This window comes from Eleginops maclovinus, chromosome 4 (assembly GCF_036324505.1).
Source record: "Eleginops maclovinus isolate JMC-PN-2008 ecotype Puerto Natales chromosome 4, JC_Emac_rtc_rv5, whole genome shotgun sequence".
Classification (NCBI taxonomy): Eukaryota; Metazoa; Chordata; class Actinopteri; order Perciformes; family Eleginopidae; genus Eleginops; species Eleginops maclovinus.
The window spans coordinates 20399884-20422832 of NC_086352.1; the positions used below are offsets into that span (position 1 = coordinate 20399884).

At 36.8% G+C, this 22949-nt stretch overlaps 1 protein-coding gene across 1 annotated transcript in view; it reads right to left on the reverse strand.

Annotated features, from left to right (window-relative positions):
- Positions 1–539: 539 nt before the first annotated feature.
- The window catches only part of gpc5a (glypican 5a), a 93519-nt gene continuing 71109 nt past the window's right edge, over positions 540–22949 (reverse strand). Inside the window, exon 9 of the mRNA XM_063882579.1 lies at positions 540–3535. Within this exon, the coding sequence (XP_063738649.1) occupies positions 3375–3535 (161 nt within the window). The 3' untranslated portion in view covers positions 540–3374. The remainder of the gene's footprint in view (positions 3536–22949) is intronic.

Consider the following 22949-nt stretch of genomic DNA (forward strand, 5'->3'; position numbering starts at 1 on the left):
ACCGTTATTTCTTTAATAGGAACCGAGATGTTGGTATTTAATAGCAAAGCTCAGATGACACTTACGGCAAGATGAAAAATCACTGGTTGAAACCACAATCACTAGCAGTTGTAGTTAGGTGCATTATTTATTGATACGGAAATAATAAATGAATACGTCTCCTCTTTTGAGAGGTAGGTGAAGCACTTTGTGGAAAAAACAACATTCGACAAACACACCCTGTGTCAGATGTCAAGGTGAGTAGGGATCAGCTGCTCCGGTATCGTTTTATTTACCAATGACCGACTGCCAGTTGGGGACAATGGCTATGAGGACAGAGCTGAGCTGTAAATAAGCAAATATCTTAGTTTACTGCTCAATCCTTGTTCAAACATGACTGAGTGAGATCACAGATTCAAGGTTTCGAGTTAAGGGCAGAGCTTGACAGAGTGAGGTGCTCGACATCATACTGCTTTAACTACTGAAACAACAGGAGGAAATGACCAAAATAGCTTCCTCTGTTGCACATAGAACTGAAAGAAGCTGGCCAAACCTCATCAGAAGTTGTTGTATAATCTTTATTTTAATAGTTTTATTAAAAAAAAAATATTCACATGTCATCTAATATACATTACAGAAAAGGCAGGACATAAATATACACCCATCTCTGGTTATTTTTTATATTTCAGTTATACAGACAACTTACACTTTCCAAGGAAAGGCTGTGATTTATATTGGCTAGGAAATCATTTTAAAGCCACAAGAAAACAAAAAACTCTGGATTACTTCTGTCAGCAGGCCTGGGTACACTTGGTGAAAGTCCATAAAGAATTGAAGAGTCAGCAAACGGATGGTTGGTATAAATGACAACCCAAAGTCTCAGGAATATGCAGAAAAACAGGCTTTAGATTGAGTTTTCAGAGAGGTATTATACATCTAGAATAAACAGGTGCAGGTATATTATTTTTGTACTTGATAATGTGGCAAACATTTCAGACGGGGCTAGAAATAGAAGCAGGCAGATATCAAACCATTTATTCAAAGATAAAAGCAAAAGTGCCTAATGTCACGAGTCATCATCACAAATGAGAACAGTGAATGTGCAAAATTATGGCAAGCAGGATACAAGTTCAACTAGGACGCTTTTAAACTGGGATTGGTGGTTACAATGGACAGTTTGAAAAAACATTTTAAAGTTTGCCTTTATTTTCAATTTCAACAAGTTAAACTATCCCAGGGGTTTGCCTAAAACCTGTCTGTTCATTTGTTGCAATGTTTGACTGGAATTTTCTGCAAAAGTGTTGTGCCTCGAGATATTAGCAATCACTATGATTTATAAATTGATTAAACCGATCAAACTGAAAAAACAACCATTAAACCAATGTTGTGATACAAATCTGGGTAAAACTAGCACTCCTTTTTTAATTAACACTTTTCCTTTCAGAACAAACATTCTGAGGGCAAACATGTTTTTCAAGATGTACTGACACATTGAAATGCCTGCAGGATGACACCTTTTCAAAGGTGGATGCACACCATTGACATTGGCTTCCTCATCCTCACAAGCAGCATCTGGCCCTCTCTTCCTTTCTTTGGAGAATCAGTATGCAGTTATAATAATCACATAAGACATCAAGCTGAACTCTTTCCTTTAAGTACAGAAGAACCAGTATTACCTGACATCGTATACTTGGCCTAAAGGCGTCTCGGCTGAGTGTGAGTCTGAAGACTATTCTTTAATAGTGTCATTAACACAGCTGTTCAAATGACAGTAGCTGTCTTGGATGGTACCAACTATAATTGGTTGTTATAAACGTAAGTTAAAAAAATAGTGTTAAGGTTGTCAAGCTGTGACTTTTGTCATATAGGTCTATCACCCTCAAAACTAAAGACTCAAATTCAAGACATTAGATTCAATGGAAAGTAAGAATAATTGAGTACAATTAATCTTAAAGTTATTATTTATAAACCATAAGAATGTGCAACTCCTCAGCCCTTAACCTTTATCATAATGAAAGTGTAACATGGTCATTTAAAGGTGAAAATGACTAATGACAACAATTACTATGCATGCTTTAGGACAACTGCAACTCGAAGAAGCAAAGCATATCATATTTGATCAAACATGTACCGGTAGTAACTTTTTTCTATTAACAGTAGCATATTTTACTGTTTTTATTTCTGATGTTTAAATGTCCATACTGTAAATGAAAAGTGATATTGGGTTTAGAAGATTTTGATTTTGAAGGAATCTCAATGGGATTTTCCCCCCAGCCATACAAGCAGTTTGCAGCATACGTAAACACATTTTGAATACTTTTTCTCTCTCTGCCATTGACTAGACATACAGGGCAATATATATTGAAAACCAATCTTTTTCTGTTTCTTTGACCATAGAGCTGCCAGCAACACACAGTCAGGTGCTAGGTGGGAGCAATTGGATTATTCCTCACCAGTGGCTCCAGGAGCTATCAGCTCCCATCCAGGCCATGAAGGCAGAGGAGGATTGAGTTTGAAAGATGATAATAGACTCCGGAAGGAGCTAATCTATTCCTAAAAGAAGAAAGGAGTGTGAATTCTCTCACTTGCCCCAAACCGCCATCACCTCTCCTTTCACAATTTCTCTCAGCAGTAGCTTTACAGGTTCATTATGGAAAATTGCAATATAACAATTAGATGAAAACTGGACAAAACTGTAGCCATTACAAATGAAGAGAAGCTGATGTCTTAAAATGTGTTTTGAACTTCTCACCAAAATGTATAAGAACATAACAATTCAAAATGATTCCTACAATGATCTGAACCAATTTTGAATAAACCGTTTTTTGTATGAAACAAAGTATATATATTTTTTAACTGTTCGGAAAATAAGAGGCCACTTTATTATGGGCTTGTACAAATATTGCAATTGTAAGCTAAAGAGCCTTTTTTTAAATATCAAATCCAAAAGTCATCTTTTAAATTGCTTGACTTCTTTCACAGAAGTTTTCACAGTAGTTTAAAACCCCACAAAAAAGATGTATTGCCAGTATCTACAAATCATATATATTATGTGTAGAAATACAATTAAATTAATAACAAACTTTTAGAACATACAGTATGTTTTCACTTAACCTTGACATTGTCTTCTATAAATAAGTCATTTAAAGTGTTAATGAATGTCAGATAAAAGAAATGAATATTGGCAAAGCTGAACCATATGTTGTTTAACATGAGACATCAGTGTCTTGTCATTTCCACACAATCGTTACTGGTCACTCCTACCGTGTCCTGCACTGTGTGGAAGTGGTGCTCCGTTACATATAAGAGCTTGTAACGTTCACTGGCCCTTTCATTTCTGGATAAATATGCTTGAAATGAAGTCTTGAAAGTTCCATGCTGCAAAAAGGCAGCTGTTACAAGGCCAGGAGCATATGTAAACAAGGCAATATCAAGACCCAGATGGCCCCTGTCAGTCCAAAGCTCCTGGATCGGCCCTCCTTCGCTGAGTCCTCGGCAGGTGGATAATGATGATTATGATGTCGATGTTTTTGATCGCCGGTCACATCTGGACTCACTGAGGAAAGAGCAGAAACCAACATGCTGGTCAGAAGAACGCTCCTTATCAATATAACATCATGTAAGAGGTATTACTGCGTGCCTTGGCATCTTACAGGACAAGGATGATTTATTATATGTTTGTCTTATGAAAAGACCAAAAACCAACCAATCTTCTATCTGACTTCCCTCCCCTATCAGTGCCACTAAATCCTGAGCCCATTTGATCCCTAAAATAGGTCAGATATATATAGATCTATTTTTAAAGTAGGCTAAAAAAAATCATACTGCAGCTGGTGATTGTAGATTTTGGCAAATGTAACCTAAAGAGGAGTGAATAGAGTTGTGGTTGGGTACAATTATCAGCAGTGGATTAATACACATTCGGTGTATAATCCACAACAGGATGGTGTATTTGTAGTATGGAGCTGACCTTGTCCCTAATTCATTTCCTTTCTACACATATAAGACTATGAAAAAGCATCTCATACATGGTAATTAACTTACATTTTAAGTTGCTATCAAATCATGTTAAAGATTGAATGTGGCTAGGATCTTGTAAATCTTTATTACATCTCACATATTAATCAATTATTGAACAAGTCTTTTGGTGCCATAAAGTAGTTAGGTTGGTTAGTTTGTAGGGTCTTCTGTCAGTTTTGTAGGATGGTAATGTTACTTTATACATTCACTTTCAAATTACAAAATGTTTCATCAAACAATTACTTTAAATACTATCTGTCAAGTTTGTATTACCTCCCATTATCAAGCTTCATATCTCCATTTTTTCTTATTTCATCTCACAGTTATAAGCATAGCAATATTGCTATTTATAGTGAGGTTATTTTTACGATGCGACTGTACGGCACGAGTGTTCAACATCCATCTTGCTGTTTACATCTTTTTTGAGGCATCAAGAATTGAGGGGGGAATTCAGTGTTATTATATAAGTAAAGCAAAGCAAAGTACAGAGTGCTGATGTTATCTCAGTATACCTCAGACTCCATCCTGGTTCCTCCCCACAGGGGTAGAGTAAAGCTGAAACCTCGATAGATGACCAGCAAAAAGACTTCAGAGATTCTCACTTAGGCCCAAAGATCATAAGTCTGTTGTGGGAGGGTTATGTCTAACCCAAAAGCTTACAGAGTCTGTAAGGGCTCTCTTATCAAACTTTATTTAACTTGCAGAATAAAATAAGATGAGCAATAGAGGCCCTTTGGATTTTGTGTTTTTTCTATCCTATTTTTTGATGGTGCAGCAGAAATAACCTTGCAATTCCTTTCCCCAATCAGGATCCACAGCAATTACTTAGTGCTGTTATGGCTCAATGTTCCTAAATCATTAAAGTTTAATATAATATGATCTACAAAAAATCTAAAATAACCAAATCCAAACTTATTTTATCTAGTGTCATCACAGCCTCTTGTACATGTAAGGGCCCATAAATGAGCTACTATTGAAGCATCCGAGTGTGGCTAACTGCCTATCGATTCACTGCCAGGAGTCCACAGGACAGCTACTTAAAGGTCTACAGCTCACAGATAGTCCTCCTGGGTTTTGGGCCCAAGAACATCGAACTTCAACACCTAGATGAATTCTTCTTACTGAAGCCTAAAGGTTTCAAATGCAGCAAAAAGCTGTAAACAGGATGACAGAATGTATTTCAGACGATGTAATTCTGCAAAAATTTCAAACAAAGTCATGGACATGAGGTTTGCTTTCAAGAGACAAAAAACATACAAAACGTATATTCGATGTCAAATCAAACAAAGTACTGCCCTTGAGGATCTTATTCATGTGCATGAATGTATTTAGTGTAACAATTATATTCAATGTGTAATGAATATTCAGAGCATTTAATATACAACAGAAACCCCTATAGAAGGAGATACAAGTATTCAAATATGGAGCCATTTAATAATACCTTCATTAGCGACACACATCTTGATTACCAACACAGACATGGACATGTTACTTAATATCACATATACACACACAGTATTGACTCTGACTGCACTGCAGCTATTAATAACACTCATCACTGCTGAATCTTCTGACTATAAGCGGCTTCCTTTTATGAATGTAACGAAGGTCCATGAGGTGGAGCATATTACAACTCTAAAAGCAAATATTCATGTTCAATAATAAAACACAACAAAGGCTACATGTCTCCTGTGTTAAAGGAGGGTTTCAGGCCATAGCAAATGCTAATAGCAGACAATAACTATAATGGTCTTTCCTTTTTTGGATCCAAAAACAACAGATTTTGAGTACATTTGTTGGGAAAGTGGTGTCTCAATACATCCTCAGCAGAGAGGTTAGGATGTCTGAAAGGTGCTTGGTCTGAAAAGAGACATAGGTCAAAAAGAGAGGCTTACAACTGAAGTGAAATCAATAAAAGCTGATTCCTGAGGACTTGGACCAACAATGATCAATATCACAGTAAGTGCACCAGGAAAAAACAGCTAACAACTGCAGCAGTGGAAAGAAGCTTTTTGTGCGATTATAAGCAGTAAGCATTCAGCTTTATATCAACATCTACAGCTTCTCTGTTTGAGTAGCAGGGTTATTATAAACAGCTCATATTTGTCAAAAAATTCATTCATTTAGTTACAATGGAGAGGATTCTTACATGGGAACTGTCAGCGTTACCTCTACCACTCCCTGAGGATTTCAGCTTGGTACTTAAAATAGTATATTCTATTGTAAAAGGCATTACAATTTAAATCAAATTGGTCTGTGGTTGTTCTCTGTTGTCTCTGAAGTGTTTCAGTGTTAGGGTTGTAAACAGAAACATATATTTAACTATAAACTTATTAAAAGGAAAGATCTCTTTGTGAATTGTATTTTTAGATAAACGTGTACATGCTAGTCTGATCAATCATACAGGCCTCAGCATCACACTGTACAATGCAGTTTACCTTTTAGCAAAGCAAGTTGTTTTTGTCTTTCATTTTCTTTACAATCCTTAGGTTAAAAAGAGTTAAGAGAGACAAGAAAAACAAAGAGAGAGAGAGAGAGAGAGAGAGAGAGAGAGAGAGAGAGAGAGAGAGAAAGAGAGAAAGAGAGAGAGAGAGAGAGAGAGAGAGAGAGAGAGAGAGAGAGAGAGAGAGAGAGAGAGAGAGAGAGAGAGAGAGAGATGTTATGATAAACATGTTAATCAGACAATGTAAATTTGGGGGAATAGGCTTTTGCGTTTATTTGACTTTTTGCAGAACTAAACAAGAACTTTGAGAAAGAGCTGAAACCATACTGCTTGCTGTCGATCCTCCCCTGGGATGGGAGCTTCACCAACATTTAACCAGATTGATTTCTGTGTAGTATGACAGTTATTTTAGACTTCGTTCTGCCAGAAATAAACCTGAGAACTGAACCTTGGCGAAATCATCTTTTGTTTAAGTCTGCAGTACACCAGAATTATATTAAGAAACAAACGCAAAAAACAGTGATTACATTTTCAAATTCTTCTTTTCCTAAATATTCTATACAGATTGATGGTAGGAGCGTGAGTAACTAATACTTCAGTCTCCTATGAGTATATTTACATTGTTAATAAGAATTCAACATTAATACTATATTATTTTGATTGTATAAATGTTAGTGATCCTTGTGACTTGGATATGAGTATACGATGCTGTCATTTATGACATTTTCTTCGTATTCAAACTGTTCCTTAGTGATTATGGTACACACAGGTTTCAGGAATTTTCCTGATACAAACTCCAAAAATGTTGCGTCCTCTCTGGTATTTCCATCAATCTTGTCGAGCTCTTGAAAAAAGAGCCTATTTCTGGAACCTGTCCTCTATCATTTGTCATAGATAAAAAATATCTGTGTCAAAACGGATGCTGCTGTCGCCTATCCTGTCCATCATATCCGACAGTATAATATGGGAGTCTGTTGTCACCATGTCTCAGATGAAGATGCGTACAGGATGTCTTGTTTTAGCTGCCTGTGTGGTTGAAGATCTCCCTTGAACAAGTGCTACATCATCCATACCATTGATCGTAACCACCATCTGTGTCCTACACCATCACTTCAAAAGGCCATTACAGCAAGAGGACCCAACAACTCTGCTGAAAACCCTCCCTTATTGTCCCTGTGGTGACTATAAAGAAGGCCTTGAGAAAAGGATGAGTCAAATGATCCATGTCACACTTTGAAACCCCCATAGTCTATATGGACACACATCACCTTCACACTCAAAGCATGTGCATGCCTGTTGTCACGCAGCTATAAACCTCTTTAAATTACCTGTAATGATCAATGTCTTAGCTGAATCTATGCGTGTCCTTTAGAGTGTGACAAGTAGGATAAAAACAAATAAAAAGACACATGCATATTTCTGAGCCAGTTGATTTTTTCACAGCAATGATTTGTTTACACAAGAACAAGATCATCTGAGGGGAGAAGCTAAACGAAAGAAACCACCTGAGACCTCTTTGAGAGAGGCTGAGTGCTCCCATTCTCAAACACAACAATTGAATAGCTCTGTGCTGTAGACAGCATCCCCTTTCAATTACATTCAGATGCCAAGAGAAAACTGAATAAATTAGCTCTTAATCCAAAAAAATCACATCATTTTGATTCATTTACGTTGTCTGTACGATTACAGTGTTTAATGAATAGCCAGTTTCAGTAGATTGATCCACTGTGAGCTTTCCCTTTTTGTTTGCTTGTCTCTTTCATCATTGACATGATTACGAGGTGCCACATCTCCAAGGTTTAGCTCCCACATGTGTGTGGGAATATATAAAATCTGTAGCACTGGTGTAAAATATATGTAGTATAGCAGTGCTAGAGGAGGGGGTAGTATTAGAACCTGAATGGGTTCAAGAACAATTAGCCATTGGTTCGATATCTCAGTTTGTTTCCACCCTTATGGCAGGATGTTGTGCTTGTGTATGCGTGATTACCTCTAATAGTGTGTGCTAAAAGTAATAAAGGAACATGTCACCTCATGTAACTGTGGCTTGCAGATGTATATTTTGATAGCTTTAGGACAGTTCTTTAAAATGAGAGAGGAATTACATAGGAAACACTTGTCAATATGATCAATTCATCGTGGTTGTTTCACAGGACTTGTTTGAAATAACACTAACATCCCTTTCTAATCACAGTTCTGGACCTAAGTAAGATTCATCATTACAATATCCTTATGCAGAAAGATATTCTTAGTTTTAACAATTGATCAATTTTCTCTCGTTCAGAACTAGACTATTCTGCTGCTAACACTAAGTATATCTGAAGTGATTACTGTAAATGGTCTAGCCGTAAATTGACTGCATTTATAAGGCACTTTTCTCGTTTGACGATCCATTTACCAATTCGCCCACATATTCAGACAAGGGTGCTCAGAATAGACACGTGCACACTCTTCGAGACCACATAGGCCAGGCATCGAAGATTGACCTTCCTAATAGTGCACAAACGCTCTACCTCCTGAGCCACAGCCACCACTGTAAGGCTTTCTGTGCACAATCTGCATTCTCGATTAAAGGCCAAAACCTCTGAAATGCCCTGCAAGCTCTCAGATGATTCAGGATTTTAAATATCTTTTTGATATTACACTCAAGTCCCAGTTAAACCTTGGCCCGCACAGTGATCAAGGGACCAACCATTCTTTTGGTAGTTGGGTAAATGCTATAACTATTTTCTGATTTCAAACCATAGCATGTATGATGTTCAAGGGACTGATACACATATAGGATATAAATAATGCTTGTGAAACTGTTGTGTTTTTCTGCACTTGTCCCTTACATATAAGCGAATAATTCAAACCATAAAATACATTCTTTTAAAGACACAGTGTATAAAAAAGATCTAATCAGAAAACAAATTATTAAAGAAAAATCTTCATCTCGACAGCTGGAATCTTTAATTTATTGCATTTCTTGTACACTTGAAAGCAATCATAGGCCAGGTTGGTAAACACAAACAGGCTGTGTTTACTGACAACACGTCACATCACTATTTGTATAGCAAAGACAAAACAAATAGATGCCTTTTGTGGTTGCCATCATGTGAAGCCTCATAACACAGTGTTTTAAACAGATACAACATTGAAGTAATCGCATTAAGAATAAATCAGAACAATTGATAGTAAAGGTTTATACACACATGTGCTCTCCTTAGAAAAACATCATCTGACAACACTTTAATCGTCCAATCACCTTTAATCAGGTCAACCTGACTTTTGTCTGATTTAATTTACCCCCTGTACTTAAAGCTAAAGTTTTTCCAAATGTCTGGTCAGACCCCCAATAAAACCAGCATTCATCCAGTTTGCGCAATTATAGAGAAAAGCAGGATCAATGGAATCTAATTTAAGGCAGAGGCATTATTCTAAAACACAGAGCCAGTGCATCTCTGCATGGAGCCAGCAGAATGATTAAGTGCCTTGCTTATATCCTGTATAGCTTTGCAATACATGCCACAGTGAGAGTGTTCGTGTCCTGGATCCCATCACCCCAGCCTCTATTACATCCTCAGAGCAGTCAATACTGGGCTCTGACTGCCAGTCAGTCACTCTCAGGTTGCACACACAGGAAGAATACAAATCAGCCTGAAAAACTCCAAGCTCTGCAGCTGCTCGGTGTCCATACCGTTTCATAGCAGGCTATTGTTTGAACAGACTGGTTCCAAGAAAATTGCTTCGCCACAAAGAAAACGATCTCTACAAGGCACAACATCTGTGAACACACAAGCTACAAATATTGCAAATGTTCTAAGTAATATGCAAAGCTTGCAAATAAATACCCGTAAGCTTATGATGTGTTTACTGTAGGCATAGTGAACAAAACAATTTTCAGCTAAATAAAAAGTTATGAAGTCTATGAAAATTGTGGAGCACCAAAATCATTTGTCGATGAGTTGATTTTCAGAATATGAATGGCAACTATTGATGACGGTTTAACCATTCAACCATTCAAGTTTTCTGTAAATGCCAAGCATTCAGGGTTTTTCAAACATGATTATTTGCTGTTTTTCTGAATGTTTACAGGCAATTTGTATTTCCTGTGATTTTGTAAATAAAAGATGATCGATTAATCATTAATGAAAAGAGTCGCCACATAGAAGTTTGTGATACATCGCCAACACAAAAGCAAGCAAGAATAAAGTCATTCCTGGCAAGTGATGAAAAAACAAGCTCAAAACAACCCTGTCAATATTGTATTAATTGGAGTCACAGATTGTTAACAAAAGGAAGAAGTATATTACATTTTTCATGCACAGTTCTTTTTCAACCGAGGAAAACAAAAGATATGGGCCTGATGAAATTTAAATGTGCTGGTAAAGGTCTGTGCTAACCTGCCCTTCTCCATCTTCTTCCTTTTCCTCTCGAGCAGCATGTTGTGTTCTTAGAGTTAACCCTCACTGAAGTCAACTTCATGCACTAAAAACCTCCTTCGCCGCACAGTACAAGGTTATTCAGCTACTTTATCTCACCATTTTGAGTTAAAAAAAACATAAAATGAATGCAGCATTAAAGGCACTGAGAACCTATTTCACTCAGAAACTACATTCTCTGTTAAAGTAAGACAGCTTAAACAAAACAGACAAGCATAGGCCTGCTGGCACTTAATCACTCATTAAGTGCCAGCTCAAGTTCAAGTTCAAGTACGACTGAGGTGGGGCATGTCTGTCATTAGGAGACCCTATATATATTTCTTTATTTTTTAAGATTTAATGGGATGGCATTTGAACAAAAACAGAAGTCCAGCTAAAAAAGTATTTCCTGTTTGGCTTTCACAAGCATTAATCAAGATTCAAGATACAAAATAACTTAACTTCCCCACAGAGTACAATATCTGTCCTGGGCTTTTCGCTCTTACTGATGCAATGAAAAGGCATCGAACCTCAACAGCAATAAAACACCCAGTATTTTTTCCCCCCTGAAACATCCTTAACTTAATACAAGGAAGATCCATACATTATTCCTTATCCGCCAACATTTTACTTATTTATATCATTTTCTTGCAGCAACTCGGAACTTCCTACCAGAGGGCACTAGTTTGGGTAATGAGATGGATAATGAAATGTTATATAAAAGTCGGGGTGAGCAAGTGTGACATTTCACCTCTGGTTCTGTTGGTGGAATGAGAATCTGAGCGACGTTTAGCACACTGTTTCAGCATCGCAGCATTTTGTACAGGTAGGCTGCTGAGCTCAGCATGACATTAACCGCATCAGCTACCAATTGGAAAGCACTGGATCCACTTAAGATTGTGTATACAATAACACATGCACAGAGTCAGAAAAGAGTTGATTAAAAGAAGTCAGTTTCACAGGTTATAACACCCTGATCCAGAAAAGATCTCAGTTTGAGCTAATGTCAGATTCATAAACAGTCAAATATTTTCCTCCTACCACAAACGTTTTGTTGTGGTTTTAACCACCACAACAAAAACAATTAGCATAATAAGGTTTTAGAATTAGCGCCGTTCCTTCTCTTATTAACCTTCCATTAACCTTTACGTAAACAAAGGCAGTGTTGAGCATTATCCTGTGTGATCACACACCAAAAGGCCCGGCCTAAATTCATCGGTCCAGCTGTGGAATAGCTTCTGGGTGATTAGGCCACTGATAGCCGCCGCCTCACTGAAGATGAAGATCTCGTAAAAAGCTACTTGGGAGCGATGAGGTTACACAAATAGCTAGAGCTTCCTTTGAGTCTGCCTGTCCTTTCTAACATAGGTAATTTGAGGGATTCATTAGTGATTGGTAAATCAATACAAGAGGGAAACACTGATGGTGACAATTTTGAAAGCTGTTTTTGAAAACTGAGTCCAAGCGGTTTATTTTGACCAAAATGTATTCCGTGGAAGAAAATGTCCGCTTTAATAGAAAGCAATTCTACAATATATTGTACATTTCTCTAATGTTCAAAATAAAAAGAGGGAACATGTATTTGCTACTTTAGTGTTAAGGGCTATGAAGGACTGCAGAAACATTTGTAGCAAGAATTGTATACTTTTCTCTGCATGAGGATAAAAGCATAACAAAAATGTATCGACATTTTTGGCTTTGACCTTCCTCAACAAATCTTAATCCTAAACAAAGAGAGAGCTGTATAACCTCCAGGATGTATTCATACAATTTTGAGTTTTTAAAATAGGAATATGTGAATGCAAGTATTGTAACCCAGACATCTGAGCATAACTAAACACAACACCAGTCCTGTATGTGTGCCGGGTATCAAATATTTCACCTTTTTTGCAGCATTTTGATACCATCTTCCACGTGTACTCCAAACACATCACAGTCATACATGTAGGCTTTTGTGGGTTGTTTATCTGTACAAGCAACAAATGCCCTAATTTTTCCTGTGTGAACAGTCTCAATACGAGAGTAACATATATGGCACAACTGTTCATCAACAAAGAAAAAACATAGCCAAGCTGTTTCATGCTTGATTGGACAGATGTGCCGATTTTCTAAACGACTATTACGCCAATTATATTGAAATCCTACAGATTTCAATAGAAATAAGTATTAACTTGAATTGCTTTCTTGTCCTAGCTCATATGAATAACCCGTCTTGTAACAGCATAAGCATGCTGGCACTTAATTACTAATGTAAGTTGCATGTACTGAGTTGGGTCATGTCTGTCATTTGGAGACCCTGTGAAGCTGCAGTGAAAGAAATGGTAGGACTAAAGGTTTCTCTTTGTTTGTCAGGGTCTTTGATAGATCTGAAAATGTATCAAATAGATGTATGAACAGCTTCTACAATGGCACTTCATTTACATAAGAAAGTAGGACCTCTGGTTTGTATAAACTGTACTGATCTTCAGGGTTAATGTAAAATGAAAAAATATAATTGGTCCTTTAACATGCTTCCTGAGGGTATTTTAATATCTACAATATTGCACACTATGAAGAAAGACCTTTCATTTCAGCAATCATTTTTAATAACTGTTTTTTACAGATCTATATGTGATTTGTTCTGCATTGCTCTGCTATTCAAACTGTTTTATCCCAATTTTGTTTCGTAACACTGGCTTTAATACACATGGCAACATGTATTTATTGTAAAGCTTCCATTTACATGTAGTGGCTTTTTATTGGGTAAGTCAAGATGACTTTACTGCATCTAGTAAGACGATAATGATCACAATTCACAACTTTATAAAACGTATAATGATCAGTTTTTGTTGAAACTTTTTTCGAGAGGTGTTGACTTGACTGCTCGTTTGTAGGATGTCATATGTGGTGCTGCTGAATTTTAGTGTCTGCTCTGATTAACAGGTTGTAAAAACTATTTCAAACATAAGGTTTAAGGACAGTGAAGCGTGTGTGTGTGTGTGTGTGTGTCTATGTGTGTGTGTGTGTGTACGTACGTGTGTGCGTGCGTGTGTATGTGTGTCCCAGAGGACTCCAGTCTAATGGTTGTGTCTATTCCAGTTCAGTCAGGCTCTCCCTGCGGTTGATTAACTTTGTGATCCATTAAGCGACTTCATCCCTTCGGGGGAGAGAAAGTGCCCTCCACCCTACCCTCAGAGGATTAGGGGAATCCCTTAGACATCATCAAACGGACCCCAAGGTGAACAGTGCTGCTGACTTGCTATACAATGTCAGAGAAGAGAGCAGCAACTCTGCTGTCCCACTCAAAATCAAAGGCTGGTCAGATATGTATGCATGTCTGAGCACTGAAGTAAATAGAACAGCAAAATGATATCACTAAAGCGAGTTTAAACAAAACATCAATTTACTGCCAGTTACCTGTACCAATAACAGGATGAAGCCTCGGGAAATGAAGGCGACAGTGTTTCAGTCTGACAAAATGTCCCTTTTTTGGAGTCCACTTCCTACTGTACTGTACACAGCATCAATTCCAATGTAGCTTTCATCCATTAGCCTGTGAGCATTTAGTAAAGTGTCAATATAAATTAAGTTTTTTTTTCCTTATTGAGCCAGTATCAATGTTTTAATATATTGTTTTAAGGCTACAACATCTTAAAAACACTGATGTGATGATATTTGAAAAGTGAAAAAACAATTGAGGTTAGATTTTTAAATCATGAAAAGGTTAATTGTTTGAACACATTAGTAGCACATTTCAGGAACTTAACATCGGTGTTTATGATAATTTCTTTCGAAGTTTAATATTGTGTGATTTGTAATTCATTTTAATTATGTTGTTTAGATTTAGTTAATGATCCACATATTAATACACTTCTTTGAACGGAGTTGTGGAGTTTCTGCAGGTGATACTCTGTAACCCCTGCCTATATTCAGCCATCATGTACAGCACCTTTCAGCATCGTTTAAACTATAGGAAACCTCAAGGGGGAAACAGAGCCGCAGTTTATTACAAGAAGGTAATATTTTGTCACTAAGCATCTATGCAGAATTCCTTAAAATGTAAATTTTCAGCATTGCATATAAACTACATTTCAAAGTTTTCCCCTGAAACAATCACACACATTTTGCTTACCATCTCATTACATTTTTCATTTTAGCAACAGAATGATGCTTTAAACTTGCAATCAGCTGCAATCATTACAAACATGTTACTGAGGTTTCATTTAAACTTTTTTCTTGTGAACTCCCTGTAGAAATCAAGTCAGAATTCATCGATTTAGCAACAATATGTCCAAGCAGAGCAGTGCTCCAAGCTAAAAAAGCTGTGAGGCCACAATTTCTATTTCAACTTTTCCTCAACAACCCCAGACAAGGTGTGAATGTGGCATGAAATGAGGTAGGAAAGCAGGGCCAATAGATATTTAATTAGCGCTAGGCCTGACCGGAGAGCCTCATCTGCTGCATGTCTCATCCAATATGCATGATTTACAAGTGGGATTCTTGCCACAGCAAACTTTACAAGCAATAAGGAGCATCAATGTGAAGTGGGGAAGAAAGTATTCGGCAGCAACACTGTGTACATCTACAGTATACCTACAGAACGTGAGAGCACTTAATGTAATACAATTTCACAATTTTAAAGGAACTCAGAGTAACTACACTTTGTATTTTAGAGTCAAGTTTATATTAAAAATGTATTTGTAATTTCACTTGAAATATCTTTGAGCAACACAAAGTATTTAGACCTTTGCTGGTTTAAGGAGCTGTTATGGGGACAGTGTTTCTATATTAAACCCACCTGTTTCATTAATGAATACTTTCTACAAAGACAATGATCTTGTTTGCAGTATGGCATGTTTCAATTGATTGACATGTATAGACACCTTACTATAATGTTATCAACTAATGGACTGACCTCACTTTACCAGGACACTGAGCATCCTTTTTTCTGAATATTTGGAGAATGGTCCTGAGCTGTTGGTGTTCAACAAGTTGTGTTCTGAAAAAATCAACGCAAACCAATGGTAACTAAAGGTCAGGTGTTTTATGATTGAGGAAAAGGATATGTAAAAAAATGTTGATATGTTGCCAAGTTAGGTGTTCTCGATGTTGTTTCATTTTCACTGTGTGAAGGATTAATATATTTGAGTATACAGTATTTGTTATGGGCTGCATTGGACTATTGATGGTTAAGATGGGACACAACAATGGGAAACTGAATCTCCTGGCAAAGGCTCCTGATGATGTTGAGTTTTATGTTCTCTCTCATCTCAGAAGGTTTTTTTATAAGCACCTGTGTATAGGCATATGTTTGACCTTTTCTTACATATTTTGGTATATTTTATGTAGAACAGTTTTTCTGTGTTCCTGTGAATGTTAGCCATAGGTTAGCTTGAAAGAAGAGCACAGAAAAAACTAAAACCAAACAATCAATTAAAAAGGATTGAAAACACTATTCGAGAGAAGACAGCATGTTAGGATCAAAAGATCAGCTAATGTTTAAATAATATAGAGCGACTGATATATACAGCATGAATTAATGAAGGCTCAAATAAATTGCAGAGAATATTAGACTTTTTAATACCATATTATTTATCATATTTCCCAAAATGTTACACAAAGGCAATCATAGGTTTGAACATCTAGATTTCACACCTACAGAGAGCCAAACAAGGCACCTTCCCTCAATGCTGCTGTCCTGTAAGAATTCTGCAGGTAGAGGTAACAGGACATCATTTGTCCTGCCTGGGCTATCTGTCAGCCCCCCAACATTGTCCATGTTACATTAAATAAATGCTTTTCTTTTCTCAGGAGTCCACAGCAGCGTTATTAAACTGCCTACCTGTGTTACGATGATAGATCTCCTCCAAATTTCAGACCCCCAGCAAGCCCTGGTTACCCATAAATGCAGAACATAAAGAGATTGCTTGTGCGGACAACCGGTATAAGCAATAAAATCAGGCTGCACACGGCTGAATCGCTCTGTATTTGGACAAAAGGCGGAGGGGGTAAGAATGATTTATAAGCAGCAATGCAAGCTCTATTTGACTTTGACAATGACATGATAAAGACAAAAATAATAAAACAAAAATCCTAATGATGATGATAATACATCAATTATTGATGTTTAAATAGCTTACTGTCAAATTATTTTGTGTTTAAACTTGCATGACAAGATTCATATAAAGGAAAATCCCATTTTTACATAATTCATGGTTGGCATTCTTTCAGAAATAGCCATTCCATGAATTTACTAAATTAATATTTACCATAACGTTTTCATTGACAGTGGTGAAGTATTCCATTCCTATGTTGGGTTCAGCTCGCATTTAGATGCATGAAATCCAAATCATTGTTTATGATTTTATCTCACAGATCAGTTTCACTGTTTACTCTTCTACAAAGACTGTAGAGCTGGATAACTGATAATGAAAACCCATCCTACTGCAGCGTTTTTACAAAGCATCCTAATGATGAAGGACAGGGCTGCTTCTGTTTTGAATCATTCAAAGAAAATACAATGTATTTGTCACAGGGGATGGCAGTTACTTCTCTGTTTGCTGCCCCAGACCCTTGGTAACCACACTTGCTGTTACACACACTAACTACAGGTTTTGCTGCATTGCCCAGAACTGAAGTCTTAAGGATTATTATTTTAACCAGACTTCACTATAGTAAACCTGTGGTCAGGTAGTGTTATCCAGCACAGGCTCACTGTTCTCTAGGCGGATAATGAAGCTGTCATGTAGACCCTGCTGTGTGTTTGGAGGGCAGATAGAGAGTGGGTTCAATAGGGGCCAACAACACAATTCTGCCCAAGGGCCCCTTGATGGGTGTATCTGGCCATGACCACTGCAAATACACCACATCCTACCATGAGATGTATAAATATTGATAAATATTAAAGATCAATGTTACATTTCAAATAATAAACCTAAGTAAAACGATGTGTACGTGTAAAAGTCTTAACACTTATGTCAAGGCTTTATCTACCAGCTCTGCTTTATGCATATTGTGGCTGACAAAAAACAGGTTAACTTACACACATAAAACAACACTCATACATATTCTAAGCTGTAGCAAGCCCATAAAGCATATAGACTATATACTTTATTAATTATGCAATAGCTTGCTGACAGAAACTAGAGAACTTAAATCTGCTTCTGCCTCACAGTCACAATCATGTCTGCCTGCCAATTTCCCACAAGGCCCTGCTGACAAGCCTGTGGATGGCAAGTGTGATAATAGATGGTTCTAATGGTCAAGCCTGGACCGCACATTAGGAATCAGGTCGATTCACAGTATTGCACACAGGAAGTGCTGCCAGTAATCAATGGTAGGGTAATGTGCGAAAAGGAGTAAGTTGAATGTCAGTGCCGCGGATCAATAACTATTCATTTTCAGCAACCGCATTTCCACAAATAGGACACTTAATATTGTGCGATTGGATAATTACCATGCCCAATTAAGGATGTGTGACACTAAGCGATGGATGGTGGATGGAAAACATCTGCCACAAGGTGCTAATGGAGACACGCGCCAGACTCTGATCGACAGTTGGGAGATGGATCTTGATGTCTGCAAACGGCGGGACGCCAGCTAAACCTGCAGCAGTCAGATAATCCTCCACTCTCTACCTCCACGGCCCCACAGATATTGGATGTCCGTCCTCTCAGATTCTGCTCTAACAGGAAAACACTTCTCCAAGGGACACAACAACTGTACAACCTTTACTTTTTCATTAACATTTTACAATGAAAAAAAAGAAAAAATCTCTACTTCCTTCCTTTTTTTTTTAGATAAATTAAATTTTTATTTCCAATGATATATAAAACATTATATAACTACTCAAATTGTATCCATACTGCTGCCTCTTTTTGCTGCAGAGTCTGTGCTGACTCAAAGACCTTTCGGGACCAAAGCGACAGAAGGTCAGCACGGATTATCATGTAGTGGGATAGAGTGACATCTCAATCTCATTGCCTCCAATCCAACTGAATCCAGCCAAGTTCCTGCTGATAATGTCATGACTAAAACATGCACACAAAGTCAGCGCTGTTGGCCTGTAAGACATTCAAACATTTGAAGCTATATGTAGCCTACTCTGGCCTCGAGGTAGACCTGACTTTCTTACACTACATGCAATGAATATCCTGCTTTTTCAAATAATCCTGAGGAAAATATATGTTTATCCGTAGTCATCTCCACATGCAATGTTGCAAAGCTGCAAATATAATGTGGGCTAATACTGTTATTAAACACTCAAAATGTACAATACAGTAGACTCACAATACATGCACAGGTTGAGCGGTTACCTTTGGCCCTACTTTGTCAACACATTTGACTTAAAAGTGAACAAAGAGAAGTCAAACAACAGGAAAGTAGGCACTCCCATTACAAACATGATAAAGGATAATCACCATTGTCATTTTAGTGATTTTATCATGTTTGCAATCCAACTCCTGGTAAGTAAAGAAAAATGTTATAGTGTGATTAGATGCCCAATGTAATGAAGATGTATGTGGAAGCACTTTGAAGCCCCATCACTGTCCTCATTTTCAAATGAAGGCTATTACCAAAAGTAGAAAACTTGTTTTACTTCTATATACAGCAATCTGTCGGTATCGGAGGCATAGGTGCAAAATTAAAATAATATATAAAGTAACCTAGAATATAAATACATTAGATGTATTCAAATGTTCTGTTCCATTCAAGGTTCCCAGTCGATGAGCCAAAAATAATTGCTATAAAGCCATCACTACTGTTTCTAGATACAATCGTGTTTTTCCTGCTATTGTGTGTCAGCTGTTTGCTGTAAAAATGTACATTTTATCTGCTCTCTGATTGTAGATAATTAGTATCATAAATAATCCACCAGGAATATCTTCTTGCTGCTAAATAAAGACATTTAAATAAAGGTGTAGGAGTACTTTACTAGTACAGTTGCTTCTTCAAAACCAGTAAAGCCTGGTGAAGGTTTGCCTTGTTTATTCATCATTATTTATTTTAATTCAACTTGATGCAAAGAAAAATTGTAGCTTGTATTCACAATGGCTTATCCAACCCACTTGAGTAGTTCCCCAAAAGAACATTATTCATAGTAAAGTCTGTCTTTTGATTTATTGGGACAGTGAGAAACTGATAAAACACAGTGCAGTATATCTTGGGAAAATAGCTGCTGTTGCTGTACAGAGGGCACTAAACCTTAATGGGGGGCCTAAACTATGAATTGACTTTCAACTTCCTTTTATTTATGTAAAAAAAAACTTTCCCATTGAATAAAGATGTTTTTTTTATAAACTTTCTATAGCATTACTCACAAATTATCCACAGAAATCCTTCAATTTTCCTGAAAGGAAATGAAAACCACTGCTGTAGTGTGCAGTGCTTTGAGAGGCTACATCCTGGATGTGTAATAAACCCAATCCCAAAGCTCTTTTCTACAATATAATTCAAAAAGCAATTGGACAGATAATAGACACTTTCGACATAGGTCTTAATGGAGAATTTAATAGCTCAAAACCCGCCCAAAACATTATCTATGACTGTATTTCACTCTCACTTTGGAAGAAAGTGTTTCTGAAAAGCAATGCAATCAATTTCAGACATAATGTTGGGGTCAGTGAGGCATTACTTTGATTACTTCATAGGCATTTTGGGACTGATTGATGAAGAAACAATATTTATACTGTTCTGTTGCATTGTCTCTGCCAAGAAACCACGTTTAAAGAATAAACACACAGTTCCGACAGCCAAATATTTTAATGGTATATTTATTTTCTAACTCTACCTAAACAGTCAGAACATTAACCTCTCGTGTTTGATGGAACAATTACTGGTGAGTAAATATTCATCATTCTTTGGCAGTCGTAAAAGCGAGACCATTAAACAGCTTGCAGAAGCTGACCCTACTAACAGGTTTTCACTGCACATAAAAGCACCCAGAGCATTTGTTTTATTGCTATGCTTTCCCCTCGCACAGCTTTGGCAGAGGTGCACACATTTAGACTAATGCTGCAATCTGTAATTTAGCTTTTTAGGAAAATAAGGATATTCTATTCCCCAAATGTTTTATGAGTCTCTGATTGTTAGGCACCAACCCATCAAAATTAATTGAAAAGGAATAAAGGAACCTTTTTCCAAAAGACACAAAAAAGCCTTGTGTATGACAGCTCAAGTCCTGGCAGTTGTGCGTTTTACCACTTTATTCATTTATTGGAGTCATTTCAAGGAAATTATGTATTTTGGCCTGAGATGGAACCCATTTTCTTCTTCTTTCTTATTGTCTTTTGTACCCTCTGCTGTGTATTTTGGTTTGAGTTTTGCAATGCTGTGGGAATTTATTTGTGCCAAATGGAATATCACCAAACACAGATACATTTATTTCTGTAGCTTTACTGAAATCTTTAATTGGTTGTGCGTGAACAATTTTAAAAGAATCCTCCTACTGTGGAATGAACATATAAATGATTCTGTTGCAAAAGCAAACTGTTGTTTTAAATAGCTTCAATTGTACAAGGTGTTTTACTGGAGCATCTCTTCTGTGTTCACCAGTTTATTTTTAAATAATCCTGTTATCTGTAACAAAGTGCTTAACGGCTGAACAAAACTTTGAAATGCTAGTATATATCTAATTGTGCAAAGCCAGATTGTTCATGTTTACTTTCAAACATCACTCAAGCTGAACATCAAATGACAACCATTGCTGCCGAAATCCAGCCCAAATTAAATGTAGTCTGTTGGAAGTAATGAATTCAGCCGTCTGTACATAACAAATGAGGATATTTTACTGACTCTTGCTCCTATTGGGAAAGACATTTTGACACCTTCTCTGCAAATAGCATAGTGTTGGACTATTATTTTCTTACTCTTGCTTCAGGCTATGATTCTGTTTTGGGACTGGTTGAATTAGAAAGCGTCTCTAAATTAGATGTATTTATATTCAAGCTTAGCAAGACGTGAGAAGAGTGAGAGAGAGACACTTTAGATAAAATATACTTCAGTTATTGATCAACAGTAATTTGACAATATAAAAATATATTGATAAGATGTGTATTCTGCAATATCTAATGATTATTTACATGTATTGCTGTTCATCTTACTTGATGCGGAAGCAGGCACTATAGTAGTTTAGGATAATTTAGTCCATTTCAGAATAATCCAGTGAAGAATAATCGTTTTTTTATTTAGCAAATTTCAGTAAACACCGAATTTGATGATTGATCAGTTTGACATCATAAATGTAAAGGCATGATAACAAATATTAAATAAAGCCTGAATTAAATAAGGTCGAGTCACACTGAGTCTTGATGAATCGTAATGATTCAAATCAGCATTGAATCTGAAGGTATTCAATTGTTACAGATCCACCTCTTTTACTTTTATCAATTAAATTGAACATCATAATCTAATACAATATTATTTTCGTTCTAGTAAAAAATAAACATTCTTCTTCCACGTTAAATTAATATAATTACAATATAATTACAATATAATTACAATATTTTTTCAACCTTATGTTCCTCAGTTGTCCTGTGGACTGTGTGTGCGTGTATACGTGTTGCGTGTTAACTGTGATTGCTATTTGAGAGTGTGGCTCACAGTGTTGTGACATTCAATCAATCTGATGTGGAAAATGAATCATTGTGGGCCTTGAGGAGGCAAACACGGGGAAAAGATGTGACTCCCACCGGGGGAACACAGATCATTGACACATCAGGTCTTTGATATCTGACTGATATGATCATGTGGTTGCAATACTGTTGACACTGTTACATTTCTGTTCCAGATGTTATCGCTGTCAAAAGCCCAGTCTTCTTTTCAGCCTCTGCAGCTCACATTTTGTTTATTCAGATAATATTATTTGTCTCGTGTCAGATGGCTATAGTTTAGGGTGCATTTGGCCAAAAGAGCCAAATTCTTTACACAGTATTAATCACACCTACATAAAAAGTAAAATTCAAATATCACAATGTGATTATTAAAGAAGGATAATAAGGACCTAGAAGTGCTAAATTAAGTAGCTGCCTCCTTGCTGAGATATTCTTGCCCTACACCATGTGGATTTTAAAGCGATTGCAATAGTAATGAGGAATATACAGTCAGTAGCTATTTTGTGTAGGAAA